This window comes from Podarcis melisellensis (genome assembly GCF_964234715.1).
Source record: "Podarcis melisellensis genome assembly, chromosome: 17".
NCBI lineage: Eukaryota > Metazoa > Chordata > Lepidosauria > Squamata > Lacertidae > Podarcis > Podarcis melisellensis.
The window spans coordinates 1,971,948-1,997,169 of record NC_138534.1 but is presented as its reverse complement, the minus strand read 5'-3'; the positions used below and the strand labels follow the sequence as shown (position 1 = coordinate 1,997,169).

The 25,222-nt window shown below is 46.9% G+C and overlaps 1 protein-coding gene across 1 annotated transcript; it reads right to left on the bottom strand.

The window, feature by feature from the left end:
• Positions 1–370: 370 nt before the first annotated feature.
• Positions 371–24,825, bottom strand: LOC309360610 (angiopoietin-related protein 2-like). Its single transcript, XM_081895267.1, has 6 exons — positions 24,343–24,825; positions 9,492–10,059; positions 7,632–7,797; positions 5,077–5,267; positions 3,877–4,147; positions 371–2,713 (listed from the first exon to the last, which is right to left on the bottom strand). The coding sequence occupies exons 1-6, from the start codon at positions 24,351–24,353 to the stop codon at positions 2,520–2,522; spliced, it is 1,401 nt and encodes a 466-aa protein (XP_081751393.1). The 5' UTR covers positions 24,354–24,825; the 3' UTR covers positions 371–2,519.
• Positions 24,826–25,222: the final 397 nt, after the last annotated feature.

The window sequence follows — 25,222 nt, the reverse complement described above, 5'->3', positions numbered from 1 at the left end:
TCCCAGGGCCTTGGATGGGCAGCAGGCTGCGAAGATCTGGCTGGGGGTGGAGGGGAATCAGGCTGGGAGATTGGACAAGGAGATCAACAAAGAATCCGCCAGCGTGTTTGGGAGTTTGCAGGATGGATAAAAGAGGGTTACTGAACTCAATTGGAAGTCGTGCCAGACATTCGGCTTCCAAAAATCTTTGAAAACCGGAACATTCACTTCCAGTTTTCAATCGTTCGAGGGCCTGAATGTTTGAGTTTCAAGGCGTTTGGCTTCCAAGGTTCCACTGTGTCCAGGAGGCTGGGTTTGTGTGCCTTGTCAAAGGACATTCAAAACCTGGAAGAGCTCTGCTAGTAGTCAAAAAAAGTATACTCAACCAATCTGAAAGAACTAATAGACTCGCATACTTTATTTTTAGGGCAGATTGTGGACTTCCTTGCCAGAGAATTTCAAATTTAAGTCAACAAAATAGGTTTATGCAAAATAAATACATTTGGCTTCATTTATGGGATTTGTTCTAATTAATGCCTAATTATTGTTATGTTTTGCTGTTTCCTTTACATTGAAATGAATGTAAGTTATGTAGCTTACATAAACAGTTACACAAGTTATGCACCTTAAGCTGAATAATGGACAGCAAGATAAATAACATAATATTTGGCAGAAACAGAACTGTAGTGGAACAGAAACAGTGCTGGTTGTGTCAAATCCAGATTGGAGTGGAAATCTTGGCTTTCTTTCACCGCTAGCTCTACTGTGCCTCAGGGTTCCATCTCTGAAAAAAGGATGAGGAGGCCCTTTCCTGAAGCCTTTTCCAATCAGAATAGATCACCAGGAACTGTGTTACCTCTAGAGTTTATAGCATGAATGGGGAGCCTCTCACCAGGACTTTACCATCAGGCCCAGCTCCTCACTTTCTCGCTCTGCCACCTTCACATAGCAATTGGGCATATAGTGGTACCTCAGGTTACATACGCTTCAGGTTACAGACTCCGCTAACCCAGAAATAGTATCTTGGGTTAAGAACTTTGCTTCAGGATGAGAACAGAAATTACGTAGCAGTGGCGCGGCGGCAGCAGGAGGCCCCATTAGTTAAAGTGGTGCTTCAGGTTAAGAACAGTTTCAGGCTAAGAACGGACCTCCAGAACGAATTAAGTTCTTAACCAGAAGTACCACAGTATACAAACGTCCGTTTTTTAAAGCTGAATCAGAACAAATGGCAATTTGGGTTTTTTGGTGATTCCCGTTTGCACAGACTCGGCAGTAGAGTGTGGGTTTTTGCAGGGAAAGCATTAGGGCAACCAAAAACGAAAAAGTGCTTGGACCCAGAGCTTTAAAGTACACACTTGTGCCAAGAAACACGGCACAGAAGTCTGGATGAGCCCAGAGTCTGCTACAGCAGTGCTAATGACGCTTCTGTTAGGATTATGAAAGTGGCAATCCTTAAATTGCTGCAGTGGCAGTGTTGTTTTCTAACACGGGGTGTTTCAGCCTCTGCAAGAGTAACCAGTTCCACAATGTGGGGGGGGGGAGGAGTATACAGCAGCATGTAACAAACCACATAATCCTGGATAGTTAAGAAACCATAGTTTGAACACACTGTCATTTGCAAAGTTTGCACACAGAAACAAACTGTGCTTCTAATTAGGGGAACTGAAGTTCTTTATTTCCTTTTTTGGCATGTGATGGGGAGAATGCAACCCCCAAGGCTTCACATGTCACAACAAACTGGATTGTTACACCTGGATTGTAGAGAGTGAAGATGCTGCAGTCCTATAAACCTCCACTCATTGACTCATGTGCGGCTTACTCCCAGGTACGTAAGTATGAAGCTGCAGGTTTAAAACATGTGTTGTCAGTAACATGTGTTTCTAGATGAGTGCTTGCAGGCCATTCAGGTACCAAAGGTTTCTGGCAACAAGCTGTTTTGTTTACAGTATTTGTTTGTTTTTAACTTCACTGGATTTCCTCCAAAATCGACAAATCCAAATTTAATGAGGTGGAAAGTTCAGGCTAGCATTTTGATGCCACTTATGTGGACACTGTGAAAAACTTGTAGGTGTAAGAAGGCCCCACCTAGAAGCACCCACTGAAAAGAACAAAAACCTCCCCCCATATGCTAATTCTCTCTTCAATTTTGCTGAATACCCCCTTCGCTTTAGGAATTTGATTTCCAAATTTTTTAAAGGTGCTGACTGTTAATTGTTTAAGGTGCTGCATGTAGATTTAAAACGTCATTTGGCACCTTCATTAATTATTTTCAGTTATTTTTTAAAGGGAAAAATGCTCTTTTAAAATCTGGGCAACTGCTCAGGGAATGCCACAAGCCCCCCATCTCCCCCCCCCTGTTAGCATAGTGCACCCGCAGTTTCTACAGGTCACTGGCACTAGAAGGAGCTTTGCTTTGAGAAGGAGGCTGTACGTCTGACTGAGAACATGGCAAGTGAGCTTTCAGAGCTCAGTGACTCCCTGTTTTTAAATATCTAGACCTGCCCTTGGTATGCGTCCTTTCTTACTCCTAGGCACAGAAATCAGGTGCCTTGTGGAGACCGGATCATCATGACCACCTTGCGGAGTGAGTAGGCACCGCCACGAAACTCTGCCCAGTAGACCCCGTCCTGATAACGGCTTCGGTAGTGCCCTCCTTTGTACCAGACACCATTAAGGTTGGAGTGGGCACACATATTGTACCACCAACCACCTTTCTGGAAGTGGGCACAGTTGCCTGTGGGAAAAGAAGAGGGGTGGGGAGTAGATAATTTATCATCAAACTATGGGCATGGCCAGGAATTTTTTTTTGGGGGGGGGGGAGAACAGAACCTCAGCTATGTATTTCTATTGATTTTTTTTGGGGGGGCAGCTGTGCCCATGAATCAAATCCTGAAATCAGATGCTGTTAGAATAGAGATGGGGAACTTCCAAGTTCTGTCAGCTCCAGGCAACATGGCTAGTGGAGAGGGAGGATGAGAGAGGTCACCCAGCAACATAAGGACGGCCACAAGTTCCCCTCCCCCGCAGAATTTGGCAACCAGGTTGCTCACTGGGACAAGATGGTTTGAGCATACTACACCAATCCTGTCCTGATTGCACTGTCAGCTGATTAGTTTCCAGGTCCAATTCAAAGTGCTGCTTTTGAGCTAGAAAGTCTTAAATAGCTCAGAACCACAATACTTCCAGGACCACATCTCTCCATATGAACTGACTCAAACCATGCAATCATCATCTGAGGCTCTTCTTGGTGTGCCTCCGTGAGAGGTCTGGACTTCATAGATGGATTCCATACAGTGCTATTAAGGGTTCTGCCCTTTGTTAGCCAGGTGTCTGCTTAATACAGGAGCTAGCATAAGCAGACAAAGTTCTCTTGATGGCTGGGAATCTCTCTCCAGCCTCAGAATGCAGCACCCATCAGTCTAGGAAGGTGGCACCCTCCAGCTGGTGGGATCAGAAGAGAAACAGTTCAGAGCCACTTTTGCAGTTCTGAATACTGTGGGCAAATGAGACAGAGTTTGGAGCTGTGAGCTGTGAGGTAAAGCTCCTTGGAGTGCAGAATATCATGCTCTCGGAATCTGATACAAGAGAAACAGGTCTAATAGCTACTATAGGAATAATGATTTGCTTCCACAACCGCTTTGCTTGGATACTATGTTTTTTGTCTACCTCTTCTCTATACTTTCAGACACAGCAGCTGAGCGCCCAGGCGGGCACGTCTGGGGGTCGGGGCATGGAGGGTGACATGAGGAGGACGCAGCATGGCAGGCAGGCACCCTTCCAATCAGTCCGGATCGATGATAAAAAAGGATAAAAGTGATAGAAAGGTAAGGAACAAACAACACCTCCCTCCCCAGCTCTTGGTGTCCTCTTTTAGCCATCTCCCTTCTCCATCCTTACCTGAGTAAGCATCATGGTCACGGTCGAGGGTGCTGAACTGTCGGCCATTATGCCAGGAGAGGGAATCACCAGCGTTGCCTTGATAGCGCCCCAGCCGCAACCGGTAGAAATCATTCTCAGGTTCTAGGGCAAAGGTGCTGTATTCTGCGTATGCCTGTCGCCCACTCCAGTCTTCCATGGTAACCCTCAGCACGTAGGAGCCCTGGCGAGTCAGCCAGTGAATGAACTCGAGACCCAGCCAGTGTTCTCCTTCCAAGTTCCCAAAACCATTCTGAAGGTGGAGCAGGGCAGGGGGAAACACAGCAAGTAAGATGTTAGCAGGTGGGCACTGGTTGGTGCTAGCCATAGGGTAGAAGAGTGAGCTAATACTCCCACTTCCTTCCCAGGCCACTTTGGGGCCTGTGGCACACTGAGCTCTCTTGCAGACATATGCGGGATCCTTTTGCAGCAGGAAATCAGCAAAGCATACCTACACCATGCTTGCTCAATGCCCAAAGTCAGCTGCCATGTGTGGTGATGACCCGAGTCCAGCAGCAAGACGTGAGAGTCAGAGGCTGCAGAGTCTCCCGCTAAGGAACGAGATCCCGTGCAGGGCTCTGACTCTGCTACTGGGGACCAGGAGACAACTGAGGCTCCATGTTGGAGCCAGATTCAACCCATACCTCTGGAGTAACGGAAAAAGAGAGAAGGAAACCCTGAGGAAAATCTAGGAAGCTTTCACCTCACCCCTTAATACAGAGGTCTCCTGATAAGAGCATTCTATGGTCCACTTTGCCAGCAATTCCCCCAAAGGTCACATATTTTTATCTTAAGACTAGATACACACACACACACACACACACAATGCAAGAATAGGATTGCCATGTGACTGAACAAACATTGCAGCAGCAAACCTTTTGCATATCAGGAATTCCTATCCCCAAATATTTCCTACAAATTCAACTTGGGGCAACTAAACTGAAGGCTGAATACCCATGAAAGAGCAGTACAGTATATCTGAACCTGGCCTCTGGTATCACCTATCACCTGTGACTCTGATTTCAGCCTATAAGTCCCAGATCCACCATGAGCCTCCAGATCTCTGACTCTAGCCCCATAGGTCCACCTTTTCCCCTTGCCCAGCTTTCCTCACAAGCTTGGACCCCTTCATCTCCTTGCTCTCCCCTTCATGTGGCACCTGGAGCCACATCCTCAACACACCTTGTAGTGCTGCCAGGTGATAAAGAAGTTGACCGACCCATCCTGCCGCCGCTGGATGACGGTCCAACCACCCCCATCATACTCCTGGTCACACCAGGTCTGGATGATTCCCCGGGCACCAGTTGGTTGTAGCATGGTGATGCCGCTGGTCTGCCCATTCTGTTGAGCTGCTTGACAGTCACGCCATGGCCCTGTGCCAGGAAGAGAAAAGCTAATGAACAGGGACCGAATAACACGGTGTGATGAACAAGGTAAAGGTAAAGGGACCCCTGACCGTTAGGTCCAGTCGCAAATGACTTGGGGGTTGCGGTGCTCATCTCGCTTTATTGGCCGAGGGAGCCGGCGTACAGCTTCCAGGTCATGTGGCCAGCATGACTAAGCCGCTTCTGGCAAACCAGAGCAGTGCACAGAAACGCCGTTTACCTTCCCGCCGGAGTGGTACCTATTTATTTACTTGCACTTTGACGTGCTTTTGAACTGCTAGGTTGGCAGGAGCAGGGACCGAGCAACGGGAGCTCATCCCATTGCAGGGATTCAAACCACTGTCCTTCTGATCGGCAAGCCCTAGGCTCAGTGGTTTAGACCACAGCGCCACCCGCATGTTCACCTGTGATGAACAAAGTAGGGGCAGCTAATTACAGGGACTAGTTTGGAGGTTATCATTGAGTTCTGTAGCACAGATAGGGTGATGCCCTGTCTCACTTGGATGGCCTTTTTGGGTATTTCCAGATGGGATCTGTGCTTCTCATGCATGCAAGTTTTTTTTTTTCAGTGTCCACACAACAGTGTTGGCATAAAAATGCCACCCCATATGTAAAAAGGAAAAGGAAAAACCTATTGCCAGAAACCCATTTGTGATATCACAACACTGAGCTCCTATTTAGAAGCACTCTCGGTCAGAGCTCACATGTTTATTGTAACATAAAACATTTCATAAAGGATAAGAGAAACAAAGCAGGGGAAATGCACATTTTATTGGCCAAATTTGGGTTGGTGAAGGGCTGTGCAAGCTTTTGAGTTTCATAGAATTATTCATCAGGCAAATGCCTCAGGGGTCTTCTAAACACCAGTGGGAAAATAAAAGCTTTCTACATGAGCTTACCTGAGGTATATTATGATGTATTAGTAGAAGATATATTAGTAGAATCTCAGGCGCTTCATTTAGTAAGTGTACATGAGAGCATTGCAGGGCTCCTATGCAGGTCCCAGTTATTTAAATGCACACCACAAGTCCCAACAGATTTGTGCCTCCAGCATTAGTCGGCCACAGGCCATAGGAAGGTCAGACCTAGGGGCAGGCATACTGTGATATACATACCTTTTGGTTTTGCCCACCAGTAAGAGATACAACTGCCTCTATCTATCTGGCTTGCAGTAGCTAATGGTATGTGTAGGAATAACAGATGATGACAAGAGGCTGGATGCAGGTGACCTGTGCACAGGCAAGCTGCCAGCTAGCTCTGCCGAAGCTCCTTTTATTGGCACAATATGCAAAACCAGACAGATACATTTTGGACTGTGACCTTTACACATCTTCCAGTCCTGAGATTGAAGGGTGGTACAGGTTATTCTGGCACCTGTTTCCACCGCGCCACTTTCCCCTTGCACAATGTTTAATCGAAAGAGACAAAGGTCACAGACAGGGCATGGCAGACTACCAAGAGAGCAAAAGGTTAGATAGAGGGCATGATGTTCAGAAAGCTGCGGCTTGACTGCGGGCGGAAATGTGCTCCACACCCAGTGATCATTCCTTCAGTATGCAAATTTATGACAATAAATCAGTGGCCCTCCACTAGCAATTGCTCTTTGAAGTTCACTCAAATGTCAATACTAGGCCAGGGGACTGGAGGATCCCAACTTAAGGAGGCGGTGGTTTTGCTTGTGTATGCCACACCAGTCCTCAGGGAAGGAGCAGGAGGTCCCCATGACATAAATGGGAGGAAAGCGGAGAAATGAGATATCATTCACAGGCTACCCTATCATGGAGTGTATAGCTTGTCACATTTCCCAAAGGAAAATAGGTACTTTGGATTTGTTTCAGATGTTAGACCATCCGAATAACCATCAATTGAGTAATTGTTAGGTTGATGGTTTGCTAAGAGCCCAGGATGATCAGTTAAATGTTTCATCAGGGACAGCAGATAGCAATGGAATAATCACAGTGGTAGCTGGCAGTCACTTTCCTGTTTTAAGAAGGTAATGCCAGCAGAATTTGGGATGCTAACACCCCAAAGATATTTGGGGAGGTCAGATAAACAGAAGCACTTGCCATTTGAGTTTTGGGGAGACATTAGACCTATAGCCCCCGCAGGTAAGAAAGTAGCACAATAGAGAGAAAGCTGGCAAAAACGTGTCTGCCTGACCTCTTGGGTTCTCTGTGCAGGGAGCTCTTATAGAGAGGAACGTTAATCCACTATCCACAGGAGTGGTTTTACCACCTCATTGGTTCTTTGTGTGAACTAGGCTTCATGGCAGCAGAGGTTGGTGCTGTTGGCATTTGCCCTGCACAGCCTCTGCCCTGCTGCTTCCTAATAGACTTGCTCTCTCTTTCTGACCTGTGGATTTGGTGGGCACGACAGCAGGCGGCTGAAGAGTGCCGCCCTGTGGCACTGCCGCCTTGTGTGGCCGGTCTCTCTGGATGTCATTGACGGCATCAAAATGGACCCTGCTCTCATTGGCGATGCTTGCAGGGTTGTGAGGCACCACTGGCACCAGGGGGGGCTGTGGAGAGAAAGGAGAAATAGCTCACCCTAAAAACATAGGAGAACTAAAAGAGTATAGTTTGAGTGCAGCATCATTTAGTTCAAGGGCAGCAGGGGATTTAGAGCACGTTCAAGTGGCTCTTAAAGGCACAGGAGCACAACCAGAAAATAAGGTGGCAGTTCTAAGTGTGATAAATATGCTTCCAGGAAACCCAAAAGTTAGACTAGGACCGACTGTATTTTGTCCTAACTCCCCTAGAGCCATTTTTTTAAATTAACAACATTTATAGACCACTTAATCCTATTTTTTAATCAAGAAAACTTCAACAGCTGAGGTTAACTAAAATATTTATCAAAAATGCTGATGAAATCAGCAAACTTTAAAAACAAGTAGATATAACAAAATTATAAAAATAGAGACAAAATCAAAAGAATTTTTAAAAACATACATAATAAAAGCACATAATAGAAGTCTTGGTAGGCCTACCAAAAGGAAAGGCATTTCTACAGGCAATCAGAAGCATTGCAGGGATGGTGTCTGCTTGCTGTTAACAGGCAGGGAGTTTTGCAGCATGAGCAATGTTAAAAGACGGATTCCTTGTAAGGGCAGAACAAAAATTCCATAGACTGAAGTGGTCGTGGGCAAGGGAGGGGGGAGATGGGCAAATAGCAGCGACACAAAAAGGGTTCTCCCAGTGCTCATTGCCCATGTTGGGAAAGGTTGTAAAGAGGGAATTAGTAAAAAGGATTAACGCCTTTTTTCTCTCAGGGCTCTTGTGCTGTCAACAGTTGCTGGACATGTAGAAATGGAGCAACCATTTGCAGACATAGAAATAAAGTGGTGGGAAACTTTACCTCCAATAAGCTGCTGAAAAATCAGGTTCTGTGGGAGGGCCACCATAGTGTTTTTCTATGCAGGGTTTAATTTGAACCAGGGGTCAGGCTCAGAAACCTTTTTGAACTGGGCGCAGTCATGGGGCAAAAAGAGATTGGCTCTGAGCATCAACCAAATACTTCCATTTTTCAGTAAATTAGGGATGGGAACTTGTAGTACTGCAGGTGTTGGACTATAACTCCCATGACCACTGGCCATTTTGAGGTTCATGGGAGTTGGAGTCCAGCAACAACTGAGAGTCAAAGGTTGCTTAGCGCTCTTTGCCTTCAGGCTGCAGATGGGGCTCACATGCCGGAATACTCCTCCATTCAAAAACAAGCATGGAAAATTAGCATGTATGGGAAGAAGCTATGCTGGAACTCTTTTCCCTAACATGCTTGTTTTGTACACTGATTTGTTATTAATTATTATTATTATTACTATTATGGCTACAGCAGCATTCTGCCATGTGAGTTTGAACATACAATTTGAAGCGGTACACTCAGCAAAAGTACCGTACTACTAGACCATGTACACCTAGGATTAGAGGACACAGCTTTCCGGAGGGAGAGTGTAGCGTGGGGCCTAGCTATGGTTTAGAAAACATCAGCTCCTGTCTTCCTGGCATTGCTGTTGTCACATCCCTTCCCTTTCCCAGGGTCAGCATCAGCACCAGGTATCCTTGGGCAGCTTCCAGGACTCCACCATCGCTGAAGTCTGCCCTAGTCCTTCCTGATTTATGTTTTCAGGCACAGCAGGCCAAGTGGCACCAGATGCCTGGCTCTAGCGACCCTTTTAATTTCTCCCATTTCTGTCTCCCAGTTCAGTTTGAGCAGTACCTGTGGGCTCCCCCGGCCACTGGCTCCTTGCTGGCAGTCTCTCTCCAGTTGGCTGATGAGGGCACTCTGGTTGTTGACCAGGGCGGCCAGGGCATGGTACTTCCCTTCCAACTGGCGATAACTGGCCGCCACGCGCAAGGCCTCGGCAGAGGCGTTGGCCACCCTCCCTTCAAGCTGTGAGGTCTGCACTGGCCGCTCTCGTCGCTGGAGGATCTCATGAAGCAGCTGAGTGTACAGCTGGGTGACACGAGCATTGATGTTGCGGCTTTCCTTGCGCAGGGCCTTGACTTCACTCACCACGGCCCCGTCCACCTCCACTAGTCGGCGCAGCTCCTCCATCTGGGCCTGCTGATGGTGCAGCTGATCACGCAGCTCGGCCACCTCAGAGCGATTGAGGCCCGGAGGCTCCGGGGGAAGGCGCACGCTGCTCCAGCACACGGCCCCCGTGAACTTCTGCTGTGGCAAGATGAAGGTGTAGGTGCACTTCGGCCCCGTCAGTGGTTCGACACCTGACAGGCCTGACCTGGCCAGACTCAGCACCACCACCACCAAGTACTGAGGCTCCATGCTATTAGAAGAAAGGCGGGTGTAAGAATTTGAAGATGTCATAAATAAAACAAATGTTCAGAAGTGCACCAGGTAAACAGACCCATAAGTACATAAACCGCATGACTGAAATAGTACAGGGGAGCAGTTCTGATCTTGACTCTTAATGATCCCAAATATTTCCTGTACAGAAGGAAATATTTGGGAAAAACCTATCCCAATAGTTATTTTCACTTGTGAGTCAAAAGGGCAGAGTTTGTTTATGAATAGGGGAGGTCTGGGACCATGGTTTCAGAAACTAGGGTAGCAACAATATGTTATTTAGCAGCAGCAGCAGCAACAACTTGTTCTTTTGGTGGTAGGGCAATATCCATTTCCATTTTTAAAATTATTTTTAATGGTATTGTGAAAGAAACTTAGCTATATCAATCTGGTCTTTGATTTGATGAGTGTGGGTGACCCTGGAGGTTTCTATAACTGCTGTGACAACCACACATTTCCCTGGCCAAAAAACCCCCACAGCAACAATGAAATACTGAGATTATGATAAAGTGCTCTTGTGCAAGGCCTCTACATTATTGTTTTAAATCAGATGAACGTGCACACTCTGATTACAGACCCTGAGGTAATTTGTCTCATTTACTGAAATAATAGCTTCTTGAAATATGGATATTGAAATTCAGTTATTCCCTCTGAGGTGTAGGTGGGTTCAGGCATGACCCAAGACCACGATTCAGCTCAAAAAGGATTTATTGGAACATCAGGAACAAGAAGAACAAGAATGACAAAAGGGGCACTTGGCAAAACGCAAACACCACCTGTGAGAGGTCACCTTAATGCTGCAATTAGCAAATCACAACACTGGCCCCATCTCTGCAGGGATTGGCAGCCTGCCAGCTACTAACAATGTCATTGGAGGGTTTTAGAATCCTCTCCCTCTTTTGTTATGCAGATGAAGCTCCTGAGCTCCAGGAGGCCGTAGGCCTGCATTGCATGCATACATAACACCCTCAGCATGTGACAACTGGTGGAAAGAGGAATCTTTGGTTTGTCATTGGGACCCACCAGAAACAAAATGGTTGTGCTCAGGTGAGGAGAAGATGGTGTGTCATGTTGCAAGTTATGGGACTGTCTATTGTAAGGGCATTATGGTGCCATAGTACCACACTTTCCTTTCATGAAAGCACTTTAGCCATAATTAAAATATCAGCATAAATAAAGAGTGTCATAAAGTGGTAGGCATCCAGGAGTGTTCCCTGGGGAGTGAAGTCAAACTGTTGGAGAGTCACAGTGTCTGCTGTGGCTGTAGAGACATGGTTTACTGCAGTGGGTGCAGATGAAGGCATCTGGTTGTGCTGCTGCAGATGCACCTCTGTGTTTCTTTTCTCTGTGCTCCTCCCAATGTTCATTCCTCCTCTGATCACTGCTATGGATGCATGACCAGACTGTCTCCAGGCACTGCAGTCCAGTCGTCTGCAAGGGATTCGCACACAACAGGGTTGATGTTGCCAGCTGGGAATGTGGACTTGGAAGAGCACATCTTTGTTCAACACTCTTCTGCCATGTGATGCCTAAAATCTTCCTGACACAGCTCATGTGGAAGGAATTGAGGCATCACTCCTGGGGAGTGTAAGTTGCCCACAACTCACTTTCATAAGGCAGCGTACTCAACATACAAGCCAGGTAGACCTTTGATATGGATTGGCATAAATGGCACCACATTCCCCCAAACCCTTTTGGATAGGTGAGCCATTGTCATAGCTGCCTTACCAATAGGCTTGTCCACCTCAGCGTCATTGCTGGTTATGGTTGAACCCAGGCAGAAAAAATTGTCCACCACTTCAAGTGTGTGGGCACCAATGCATGGAGTGCCAGCGATATCCTGACCAAAGATGTTGGTCTTTGTCAGGCTGATGGTAAGGCTGAACTCCCTGCAGACTTGAGCAAAAGAGTTGATGAGTTTCTGCAGAGCTTCCTTTGAGTGTACTGTCAAGACTGCGTTATCTGCAAACAGCATTTCTCAGACCCAGCACACTTTTGTCTTGGCATGGAGACATGCCAGGTTGAACAGACCCCAGTTGCACACCATCTTCAGATGCACTGAAGGCATAGGACAGCAATAGGGAGAAGGTGTCTGAGAATGAACTGTCATACTGGATGTTCTCATGCAAGAACATGATCAGATTGTGCAGATTATCTAGTTGAGCAGTGTGACGTCCTTTCCAGCTGACAATGTCAAAGGCCTTCATCAGGTCTATTAAGGCAATATACACGGGTGTCTCAGCTCTAAGCATTTCTCCTGCAGCCAGCACAGTGAGAAAAGCATGTTGACTGTTGACCTCTAAGCTCTAAAGCCGCATTGTAACTCAAGATGGACCCAGTGAGCGAGTAACTGTAATCGGTTGAGAACTATGTGAGCAAAGATGTTTCCTACAGTACTCAGCAACAAGATTCCATGTTGTTACAGTCATGTCGGTCATCTTTGTTCATGTAGAGCAGGGGTCAGCAACCTTTTTCAGCCCCGGGCCGGTCCACCGTCCCTCAGACCATGTGGTGGGCCGGACTATATTTTGAAAAAAAAAGAACAAATTCCTATGTCCCACAAATAACCCAGAGATGCATTTTAAATAAAAGGACACATTCTACTCATGTAAAAGCGTGCTGATTCCTGGACCATCCGCAGGCCGGATTGAGAAGGCGATTGGGCCGCATCTGGCCCCCGGGCCTTAGATTGCCTACCCCTGCTGTAGAGTGTCACGATGCATGTTTTGTGGCATGGAATCTTGTTCCCAACGCTGCAAGAGGAGCCTGTGGAGGTGTGTCATGAGGAGGAATTGAAACCGGCTTCCAGCACTTCTGTTTGGATTCCATCCTGTCCTGGGCCTGAGCACTGATGGCATTTTTCAGCTCACTGGGGGGAGACACCTCTATTTCTTCCAAGACAGACAGAGTCTGGATACTGTTGACTGCTGTGTCAGATACCATGTTTCCCTGCAAGTACCATTCTGGATAGTGCTCTGCCCATTGCTTCATCTTCTTGCTGAGGTCTGTGATGATCTCTCCAGAAAAGGTTTTCAGCAGTGCAATTTTACCAACTGTTGGTCCAAAGGCTTTCTTCGTGCCTTCATACATTTTGTTTTGCTGGTGTCAGCAGCAAGTTGGGTGCTCTGACACAGCTTTAGTCAGTAGTCATGGGCACATTGTCTGGCAATCGACTGAGCATCACTCTTGCCTTTCTGAGTGCAGCAAGTCTCTTCTTGCAGGGTGCAAACTTGTAGTTCACAGGAACTCACCACAAATATTACAATTAATGTATGCTAAGCTGTGATAGGTCCACTTTCCCAATATGTCAGGGCCCATTTAAAATGTTGGAAGAGTAATACTAAAAGCATCTATGTCACTGGAGATTAAACTAGTCTCCCACTATTAAAAAATAAAAAGCCTTTCTGCATGAGAAAAGACAGAACCAGCATAAGGAAAATACAGGATGCAATGGCTGGATGATACTCCATAAAAGATGAACACCCCATTACTGCTATTCCCCATCATTCATCCCTATTTGGTCTATCTGTGTCACCAACTCAATAGCCTATCAGACACTATTCTTTGCCTTATTTGTTTTTTGTGTTTATTTCAGTGGAGCCTAGTCATGTCAACTGGCCCTTGCAGCTTCCATTATTTTGGACAGGGACCCTGTTTTTGGATGGTTCCATTGTTTCAAAAGGGAATTTATTGCAGTAGATGACAGCTTCATACACTGAAATGAATATTCCCACTGAAATGAAGAGAACCAGTCTACTTTCCTTCCCCAAAGCAAGTGAATATTGTCACTGTGGGTCTGGATCAGCCTTTCTCAACCTTGTGTTCCCAGATGCTGCTGGACTACAGTTCCCATTATGTACAGCCATACAGCCAGCAAGGGCAGCAATCAGGGATGGTGGGAGTGGTAGTCCAACAACATATGGGATCTCAAGGTTGAGAAAGGCTGGTCTAGAGTGAGTAGCTTTTACAAGTTTTGTTTTATTTTCATAATAGCAGGTGGTGCCCCCGGACGTTCACGTGGGCGGTGGGCTGCTAGGGATGATGCTGCGGTGGGAGACTAGCGCCCCCCCATGCTCACCACGTGGGTAGCGGGTGGCTAGGGATGCTTGCTGTGCGGGCGGCTAGCCCCACTCCTGTGGGCTGGTTAGCCCCGCCTCTGTGCCGCTCCAGGTGCCATGGCAGGTAGCTCTGCCCCTGATTCCCCCTCAGAGTGGGGCAAGCCAAATAGCAAAATGGGAGATTGAGAAGAACTTTCAGCTGTTTCCTTCCCGTCCTCCCTTTCCCCTCCTTTGTCTACAAACAAAGTAAATAAAGTAGATAGAGATTTTAATGGGGTGTGTGTGCTGCGTTGTTGCTCTGAATTTACGGGATTGGATCTAAAGGCCTTGTGCTTCAATGCCAACAGCCGTTGCCAATATGCACTGGGAAATGGATCCAGTTTGGCTCAGGAAAGGCCATTAAAGTCACCACCACTGAGACAGGCAGTTATATACTTCCTGCTTCTTGGCTGCTGCCTTGCAGTTCCCATTAATGGATCTGGAATTCCACAGTAGGGATGGGATGTAGCACAAGACAGTTCAGTTGGAGGCACATGAAAGTTCTTTTTAAGAGAGTTGAAAGTGGTTTGGAATAAGTTTTACTTCATACAGGGAACACACGAACTCTTCCCCCCCCATGCATGATGCAGCCACTAGTCAAACCTGCAAAATCTGTTTATTGGAGATGAAAGTTGGGCATGCAAAGCATCACAAGCAATGATCCCTCTATCAAACTGCCTTCAGCTCAGTGGAAACACTTGTGCCCAACCTTCCAGGAAAATGAGAGAATGGAGAAGAGCCTTCATCCTCAGAAACAGTCAAGTCTTGCCTCAGAAACCAAACTAACCCCTCTCTGCTCCATAGGGCATGATTCTGAGAGGCTCCTCATCTTTCTTATAATCCATCCATCACCCAGACTACTTTTGGTTCAAGTTCACCATCTTCCTTGTTTGGGTAGCTGGCTGAAAATAATCCTGAAAAGGATTATTTAAAAGTAGTATAGAAGGCAATGTCAGCAAATCTTCTATACAACAGCCAAAGGTTCACGAGCCTCCAACCTCTTCTTTCTCCTGTCCACCCTATATCCTGTATATACCCAAAGTACTTCCACTCAGACCCTCCTCCTCCTTACCCCATAGCCTGGTCTATACTCCATAGGACAGAATTCTCCATCAAGCCTGAACGCCTAAGGGTCAAGTCACATTCATCATGGGGCATTCAAGAAATAAATTATTCAGAGAAATAAATAAATAAATTATTCAGAGGACAGTTGTTCAGTTCTGGAAGAGAAACAGGGAGTAGCTTGTGTCTTCCTTCACAACTGTCCCCCTTAGAATCATGGGCGTAGCCAGGACTTTTGTTTGGGGCGGGGGCAGAACCAACATGGGCAGTTAGTTAAGTATTTCTATTGTTTTACTTGATCTAGGGAGGCAGTCCCCCCCCCCCCGGCTATGCCATGCTTGGAATGCACTAGATTCACAGGAAAGGAAGTCTGGATCCTCCACAACAACCAAAGGTGAAGGCCAAGATTGTTACACCTCCTCATGTTGCACCTCCCCATGTGTTTCAGAAAGCTCATCAACCTCTTTACCGGTAAATAAATATTAAAGGGGCACATATACATTTTGATGTGTGTATATGTGTGCACGCGCATGCTCACACATGCACGCACACACTCCTTAATTTAAAAAACTCCACAGAGAGGAAGAAAAGTATGTTGGGAGATCTTTTGGGGAGTCAGTAAGTGTCTTCTATGGCTGGCTTTCTCCTGGTTCAGAATTAAGCATGCAGATAACCAGACAGAACCAGTTTTTCATTCATTGCATTGAATGCATTAAAGGCTCTTAAACCAGCCCCACAGCTCTTAAACCCATATATCTGTCTCTGAAACTGAGTAGCTGAGCATTCCATAAAGGTAAAGGTAAAGGTACCCCTGCCCGTACGGGCCAGTCTTGACAGACTCTGGGGTTGTGCGCCCATCTCACTTAAGAGGCCAGGGGCCAGCGCTGTCCGGAGACACTTCCGGGTCACATGGCCAGTGTGACATCGCTGCTCTGGCGAGCCAGAGCTGCACACGGAAACACCGTTTACCTTCCCGCTGGTAAGCGGTCCCTATTTATCTACTTGCACCTGGAGGTGCTTTCGAACTGCTAGGTTGGCAGGCGCTGGGACCGAGCAGCGGGAGCGCACCCCGCAGCAGGGATTCGAACCGCCGACCTTTCGATCAGCAAGCCCTAGGCGCTGAGGCTTTAACCCACAGCGCCACCTGTGTCCCCAAGTAAAATATACTCAAAGTCGCAAAGTGATTTCATGCTCTTTATTCAGCTCATAGTGGTGAGGAGGAATGAATGTTCCCCCAAAATATCTGCTTTATATGCATTATTTACACAATGGGCTGCACGTGATTGGCTAATTCAGGATTCTCCTGTAGGCCAATCAGGTTGTAGATTCCATCTGGAGCTGGATTGGGTGGCTCCTACGGACCAATCATACTGCTGCATTGTTCTAGGACCAATCAGACTGCTTCATTCTGAATCCTATTGTTCTAGGACCAATCAGACTGCTGCATTTTGGATCCTATTCAACTCAGTACATAACAACCTTACTTGGGATGCTTACATAGGAAGACAATAATGACATAGTTTATTGTAGGAAATACATGACTTGGATAGAAAAGTTTCTAGCATTCCATAGAGACAATAAAAATACTGCATGTGAAGGTTCATGATTTTACAAATACCAATAATTAAAATATACATTTCCTTGTGCTTTTGCACAATTCCCATACATGGATGCTATTAATCTGTGAGAGAATTCAGAAGGAAAATCAAACACCTGCTACATGGCTCGGTCAACATTTGTGTTTGTAGCTGACAACAAAGCTGACATAGACCTCATGTGTGATGATGCTACACTTTACTAAAATGGTTTGCTGCCTGCCAGTGCTGTGAAATGTTCTGTGAGCAAGCAAGGACAAACACAGAGTAGGGCTTCACTCTAACCAGCTCCAGGCAGAGTCTAGGGAGGGATCAAGAGCACAGATTTAGTTAGAGCAGTGTCTCCCTGAGGCTTGAAGAGAGCAAGCGCTTGCCCGCCTGGTTACAGATGGCGCCTCTTTCCTGTGTAAACACAGGGTCCATTCCCAGGCTCCCTGGGCAGCGCCATATGGGGCTTATCACTGCTCTTTAACCTCCTCATCACCCCTGACCCTGTTCTCATGTCAGACATCAAGAGGAGAAAGGGAGATTCAAATAGTAAAATGCAAATGGTACCAATGGATGGTTCTCTGCAGAGGGGAAATTCCATTCTCTAGACGTGGCCTCCTTCAGGCAACTTGACTGAGGGGGATTACTTGCCATCTTGCCTTTGACCAGATTTCTATATGCCACCACCTTTCTATGCCAGAAGAGTGATCAAAGGCAAGAAGGCAATCCCCAGCCAAGTTGCCCAAAAGGCCGCGTCTACACATAAGCGCTATTTCAGACTTCTGTTTGTGCTGCAGTTTCTAGGCACAGGTTTGGGACTTTCAGGCAGGGGTCCAAGTAGTTTCCCTTTGTCCTGCCACTTTCCCTGGGAAACACTGTTTGTTCCGATCCAGCAGTAAAGAACAGATTTTCCTGGAGAAAACGGAGGACAAAGGGGAAGCTTCTTGTACCCATGCTGGAACGTCCCAAACCCTTGCTTAGAAACTGTAGCACAAATGGAAGTCTCAAAGTTACTTCAACATAGGAATTGTGGGGAAATTCCATTTTGGTCACATTTAAGGTGGAACCTTTTAAATTTGTGCATTCTGAAACAACATGAGAACACAAACACAGCCATCCTTCAAAATTCCATTTTTTCTTGATTTTATAATGCAGTTCTCCAGCCATGTAATGTGTACAAAAATGCACACACTGGCTAGTGGGAGAGTGATGCATGGTGGTCACACAACCGAGGAGGAGGAGGAGGAGGAGGTGGCCGACAAGTGCAGGAGGTGGATCCAGCTACCCAGAGTCTGACACCCTGAGGCAACTGCCTCACCTACCTTCGTCTGGTCTGAAGGGGCCCAAAATAGTTAGACTCTAAGAAGAAAGAGAACCCTAAAGCATGACCTTTTAAAGTTGCTGCTTTCAGGTTTTCAAACTTAGTCACAAGAAACATGAAAGCTGATATTCTCAGCCAGGGGTCAGCAACCTTTTTCAGCTGTTTGGTGGGCTGGACTATATTTTGGGGAAAAAAATGAACGAACTCCTATGCCTGACAAATAACCCAGTAAAAAGGTAAAGGGACCCCTGACCATTAGGTCCAGTCGTGACCGACTCTGGGGTCGTAGTGCTCATCTCACTTTATTGGCCGAGGGAGCCGGCGTACAGCTTCCAGGTCATGTGGCCAGCAGGACTAAGCCACTTCTGGCGAACCACAGCAGTGCACGGAAACGCCGTTTACCTTCCTGCCGGAGCAGTACCTATTTATATACTTGCACTTTGGTGTGCTTTTGAACTGCTAGGTTGGCAGGAGCAGGGACCGAGCAACAGGAGCTCACCCCATCGCGGGGATTCAAACTGCCGACCTTCAGATCGGCAAGTCCTAGGCTCTGTGGTTTAACCCACGGCGCCCTCCCGTCCCTATAAAATAACCCAGAGATGCATTTTAAATAAAAGCACACATTCCTGGACTGTCTGTGGGCCAGATTGAGAAGGCGATTGGGCCGTATCTGGCCCCAGGGCCTTAGCTTGCCTACCCCTGTTCTCAGCAATCTGAATTCTAACAGTGAATTCAAAAGAAGAAAAGAGCATCTCCTCCAGCCCATTTACAATTTTAAAATTGTAAATGCAGAAATAAAAACAATTCCATAAAGCATGTGTTTCATGATCATGATTTAGATATTAATAGGATTGCTTAGCATGTGATAGAAATCAAGGGATTACTGCTCCAAGGCTTTTCTGATTTGTTAATCAGCACCTCCCAAGTCACCTTCTCTGCACAAATAGTTCTCTGGACTCTGACCAGAGTGCTCCTGAGCATCTGTAGACTTTTTAAAATAAATATTTTAAAAGTCATATTATAGTGCAGGCTTACTCAACCTTGGCCCTCCAGATGTTTTGAGACTACAGTTCCCATCACCCCTGACCACTGGTCTTGCTACCTAGGGATCATGGGAGTTGTAGGCCAAAAACATCTGGAGGGCCGAGGTGGAGGAAGCCTGTTATAGTGCTACTGAACATGCACATTGTGCTTTCCCATGTGAAGTGAACCTGCTTCTTGATTGTTTTTAATGAAAATATTATGCAAAGTAGGAAAATATGTAATGCAAAGCACACTTCTCCCTTTGATGCAACTGTAACATTAAACTTTCTGGGTGGAAACTGTAGACATAATCCAGGACAGCTGGCTCTCTGAATTTTGGATTACTCATTGAAATACCTCCCATTTCAGTCCCCTCAAATATTTTATCCCCATAACGTGATCTTGGCCTTTGGAGTTGGCTCCTGTGTTCCATTTGTGGCATGAAGTGGCAGGATCTTTCAGATCTACTATATTCCCATTTCTAAACAGAGATTTGGCCAACTATCGCCCAGTCTCAAATCTTCCATTCTTGGGCAAGATGATTGAGCGGGTGGTTGCCAAACAACTCCAAGCACGCCTGGAGGATGCGGACCCCTTGGATCCCTTCCAATCGGGATTCAGGCCTCACCATGGGACTGAAACTGCCTTGTACGTGCTGGTTGATGATCTCCGGCGGGCTAGGGACGAAGGTTGAGAGCTGTTTCCTAGTTCTGCTGGATCTCTCAGTGGCCTTTGACACCATCGACCAGAACATCCTTCTGGACCGTCTAGAGTATGCAGTATGCAGATGACACCCAGCTCTACCTCTCCTTTAAATCAGAACCAGTGAAGGCGGTGAAGGTCCTGTGTGAGTGTCTGGAGGCTGTTGGAGGATGGATGGCGGCTAACAGATTGAGGTTGAATCCTGACAAGACAGAAGTACTGTTTCTGGGGGACAGTGGGCGGGCGGGTGTGGGGGATTCCCTGGTCCTGAATGGGGTAACTGTGCCCCTGAAGGACCAGGTGCACAGCCTGGGAGTCATTTTGGACTCACAGCTGTCCATGGAGGCGCAGGTTAATTCTGTGTCCAGGACAGCTGTCTACCAGCTCCACCTGGTACGCAGGCTAAGACCCTACCTGCCCGCGGACTGTCTCACCAGAGTGGTGCATGCTCTAGTTATCTCCTGCTTGGACTACTGCAATGCGCTCTATGTGGGGCTACCTTTGAAAGTGACCCGGAAACTGCAATTCAGAATGCGGCAGCTAGACTGGTGATTGGGAGTGGCCGCCGGGACGACATAACACTGGTTCTGAGAGATCTGCATTGGCTCCCAGTACGTTTCGGAGCACAATTAAAAGTGTTGATGCTGACCTTTAAAGCCCTAAATGGCCTCGGTCCTGTAAACCTGAAGGAGCATCTCCGCCCCCATCGTTCAGCCCGGACACTGAGATCCAGCGCCGAGGGCCTTCTGGCGGTTCCCTCATTGCGAGAAGTAAGGTTACAGGGAACCAGGCAGAGGGCCTTCTCGGTAGTGGCGCCTGCCCTGTGGAACGCCCTCCTAGCAGATGTCAAAGCAATAAACAACTATTTTACTTTTAAAAGACAACTGAAGGCAGCCCTCTTTAGGGAAGTTTTTAATGTCTGATGCTGTACTGTTTTTAATATTCAGTTGGAAGCCGCCCAGAGTGGCTGGGGAAACCCAGCCAGATGGGCGGGGTATAAATAATAAATTATTATTACTATTATTATTATTTCACCTTAGACATCAGTATGGCCTGTATAACACAGTTGGGATACTGTCTTCATTATTCACAAGTATCACTCCTCTCCCTGCCTCCCCACACTCCAAAAAAAACATTCAAGCGGAATCCAGGAATCCTAAAATACACATTTGCTCTCTTGCTCTCAGACACAGAACTGAGCTGAAGGGAAAGAAATAAAAATACATCCAGTAATAAGTAACTTTTTTCTAAATATAGATGAGAACTGGAAACTTTTCTGGATTGCTTGGCTTCTGTGTAACTTGGAACTGCGCATTCTCCCAGTCCAATCAAATATATCATTGGCCTTACCTGGCTGCTTATTGCGTCCGGCTGCTTCAGACAGAACTCAAAGAGGCCAATCCCTTCTTTCAAATCAACCCATTTCAACTCACATTCTTTCCAGAGCCAGGAACTCCCAAAGTCCTGGCTCTCTGTCTTCCTTGCTCGCCAGGCCCTCATCGTGCCTTGCAAATCAAACATCATCCCAGTGCCAGAAAAAAGTGTTAAATTCTCTGAGCTGCACACTTCAGCCCATCAGAATATGACATCCAACTTCCTCTTATGGCAGTTTTAGTTGTGTACTACTATTAATAAAGAATTAAATGCACGAGGTGTGATCTCCTCCATCTACCCCTTTGCCCTCTCACGGTACTACAATGATCCAGCAAGATGGCGAAGCAAGTGCGGGGGGGGGGGGGCAGCTTGCTGCATGACAGCACATGTGACAGCCTTGATGAGGGTGTGGGTGCTACTTCAAAATGCATGGACAGCTCCTGCAGGTGACATATGCAGGGCAGCCACTTGTTCCACACCTTCCTAGAATCATAGAATCATAGAGTTGGAAGAGACCACAAGGGCCATCGAGTCCAACCCCCTGCCAAGCAGGAAACACCATCAGAGCACTCCTGACATATGGTTGTCAAGCCTCTGCTTAAAGACCTCCAATGAAGGAGACTCCACCACACTCCTTGGCAGCAAATTCCACTGTCGAACATCTCTTACTGTCAGGAAGTTCTTCCTAATGTTTAGGTGGAATCTTCTTTCTTGTAGTTTGGATCCATTGCTCCGTGTCCGCTTCTCTGGAGCAGCAGAAAACAAGCTTTCTCCCTCCTCTGTGTGACATCCTTTTATATATTTGAACATGGCTATCATATCACCCCTTAACCTCCTCTTCTCCAGGCTAAACATGCCCAGCTCCCTTAGCCGTTCCTCATAAGGCATCGTTTCCAGGCCTTTGACCATTTTGGTTGCCCTCCTCTGGACACGTTCCAGTTTGTCAGTGTGCTTCTTGAACTGTGGTGCCCAGAACTGGACACAGTACTCCAGGTGAGGTCTGACCAGAGCAGAATACAGTGGCACTATTATTTCCCGTGGTCTAGATGCTATACTCCTATTGATGCAGCCCAGAATTGCATTGGCATTCCTCCTACATGAGGCACTACAAATCAGTGGTGTAGTGGGTGGGGCACAGCGGCGGTTGCCCCAGGTGCAAAATTGTTAGGGGTGCAAAATGTCAACACCCGGTACAGCTGCGAGCTTCCATCACTGGGCTCAATTGAAAACAGCTTCTCCCCGAAAACCTGAAAGTGACCTCTCCAAGCAATGGAAAGACTCTTTTCTTATCTCTGCGGCTCCAATCTCCTAGGTGACAGAGACACTGTTAAGCAGTTGAATGCTCGGCATGGCCCCGGGTGATGGAAACCCAAGCTACACCATTGCTACAAGCTAGGCACTTATGCACCAGTGGAGGCCTTCTTCTGGAGAAGAATGCTCCTGACCTGGCCTAACACAGCAGCCTGCAGCCCAGGTATAGGGGACCCCCCTTGATGTTGAGTCCATCCATCCCAGGCACCACAACCACATCGTCAAGGACGATGGAGCAACAACATCTGTAGGGTCTTCAGAAGGTACTGTCCAAAGCATAAAAGGCCAGAATCTTGGTGTGCAATGCTATCTAAAAAGTGTTAACTGAAGCATCAGGAAACTGAACATGCTGGAATGGGTAATTACTGACACACTTACACCCAATGAATTGTCTATGTATGTGACTGTCTGCAGTGAGTCTTACTGACTGCAGTTTTGTGCCTTCCACACAATTTGGAAGCATTTCCTGCTAACAGTATCATTGAACTGGCTTCTCCTGAGCTTATTTACTTGGGCAGTGGGAGCTTTCCCATGATCCAAGAAGCTTTATCTTACTGGCTACTTGATGTTTATACTGGCTGAGCAGAACAGCTAACACTTCTCCTACCAAAGGGGCCTCAGCAACAGAGGAGCTATCAAAGCACAAGTTGGTGGGTATATTAAAGCAAAAAGGTGAGAGCAGTTTAGTTCCCATTGCTTGCACAATGGACCCTCTCTCCTCCCGTTGAAATCTCTAAATAATTGTACTGTGTATAACCATAATAATGTCAGAGAAGAGAGAATTTTGGTACCCTTTGCATACTAGAATTCGTTCTTCCATGACAAAAGTAAAAGTTCTGTCTTCTCTGCTATCTGGCAAATTAAGACTCAAAACATGGCAGCAAGCCGTGGGAGCTGTTGTGGGACCTTGAGTGAACCCCAATATTTTTCTCCTGTTAACCATACGCTGTACCAGGTTTAAAAACACAACTTTGCTGTTTCTGTTTGTGTGCACCCAAGGGTTGTTTAAATACATCTCCATCAGCAGCAGTGGAACAAGCCAATCTGGTGCCTGGTGCAGGACGCTTCGCAAGGGCTCCGAGGAGTCTGCCTGCCTCCCCCACAGCTGGGCGGGAGGCAGTGGGTGGACCGTTTGGAGCAGCACAGAGCCTGCGGGCGCCCAAACCACTGTGTCACTCCCAGGAGAGACGTGTGGCTCGGGTGCACTGCAGGCCCCGCAGTAAGCGCCGCTCAGCATTTTGCCACCCCCCTCAGTGGTGACACCTGGGGTAGACCACCCCCCGCCCCCTTCCATCGTATCAACACCTCTGTGTGTTTACACCTTGGCTGGAGAGGTGGCTAGAGAAGAATTAGGACTCCAGTTGGAATAAAGCTGGTTTGAGAAACAACACATCTAACAGTAGTGTCCTACAACAAAGTACAAGATAAGTAGGCATTCTGGGTAGGGGAACATGTGGATTCCAGCTACAGCTGCAGATTCTACTCCCATCAGTCCCAGCTAGCAGAACAAAGTGGTCAAGGGTTTGTAGTCCAGTATCATGTGGAAGGCCACAGGTTCCCTATTGCTGTGTTGCTGTGTTAAGGGTATAAAGACTACCAGGAAAGCAAACTGCCCACAGTGAAATGTGAGAACAGTTTCTATATCTAGACACTTGGACATCTCATGCATGATTTTATGTAATTTCTTACACCAGAATCACATAAAATGTTTCCCCTCTTTCTGGTGAACACTGAAAGCCACTTTCAAGATCCATACTAAACATTAGGGAAAAAATTGAGATTGTGCTTACCTGTAATTCATAGGGCTTCAGGTTTCCAAAGTTGAGCTTTTCTGTGAACCTCCTTAAGGGTGTGGAGGGTCTCTGCTTAAGCTTGTCAGTTATCCAGCAGCAGATTACAAAAAGGGTGGGAATGCAGATCTCCTTTAAGAAGAAGAAAAGAGCAAATGGGGAAATCCCAGCCGCTCCATCTACTCCAATCAGCACATCCTTCCCACACTAGGCAGTGCCTAGCAAACCAAGTCTTTCCCTCCCCAGGAGGCTAAGCAGCCTCCTGGGATGGGAATATCATTCTTGACCTTATAATCAAGAGCTGTAAATATTTACTTCTTGCTCCTTCCAGATGCTTGTTCAGGCCCTGTCCCTGCTGAGAGGAGCTGCACGCATGCTCTTTCGCTGGCTCTCTGTGTACACATCTGTCTCTCTCTTTCACTCTGCTTCTTCAGTTGAGAAACTGGAGTTTGGCAGCCACAACTTTCCAGGTCTCGTGAGCAGCTTCCCCTCCCAGCTCCTGCCTGCGCAATGGAATAGTCCCTTCTAAAGAGGAGGTGTGGCACATCTTATGGACAAGAGTTTTATTGGCACTTGGAGCATCTGGGCCTGGCTCCACCAAATTTACCCATAACTTGTCTGCAAAGCAGTTCTCCAAAACAGTTGTTTTAGCTTAAGGATAGGAAGCTGTATTTTTAAAAAACAAAACTATTCTGGTGCACATAGTTAAGAATGTGTGCTGTGCATCAGGAAGCCCCTGATCCAACAACCCCCAACTCACTAGGAGGCAGAACAGATAGTGTATGATCAGATCTCACTACACTTCATTTATCTTGAAAAATTAAGCTGGGAGGGAATGAATTAGGGGCCTCGGCATTGTCCTCCCATTCTCTCCCCCACA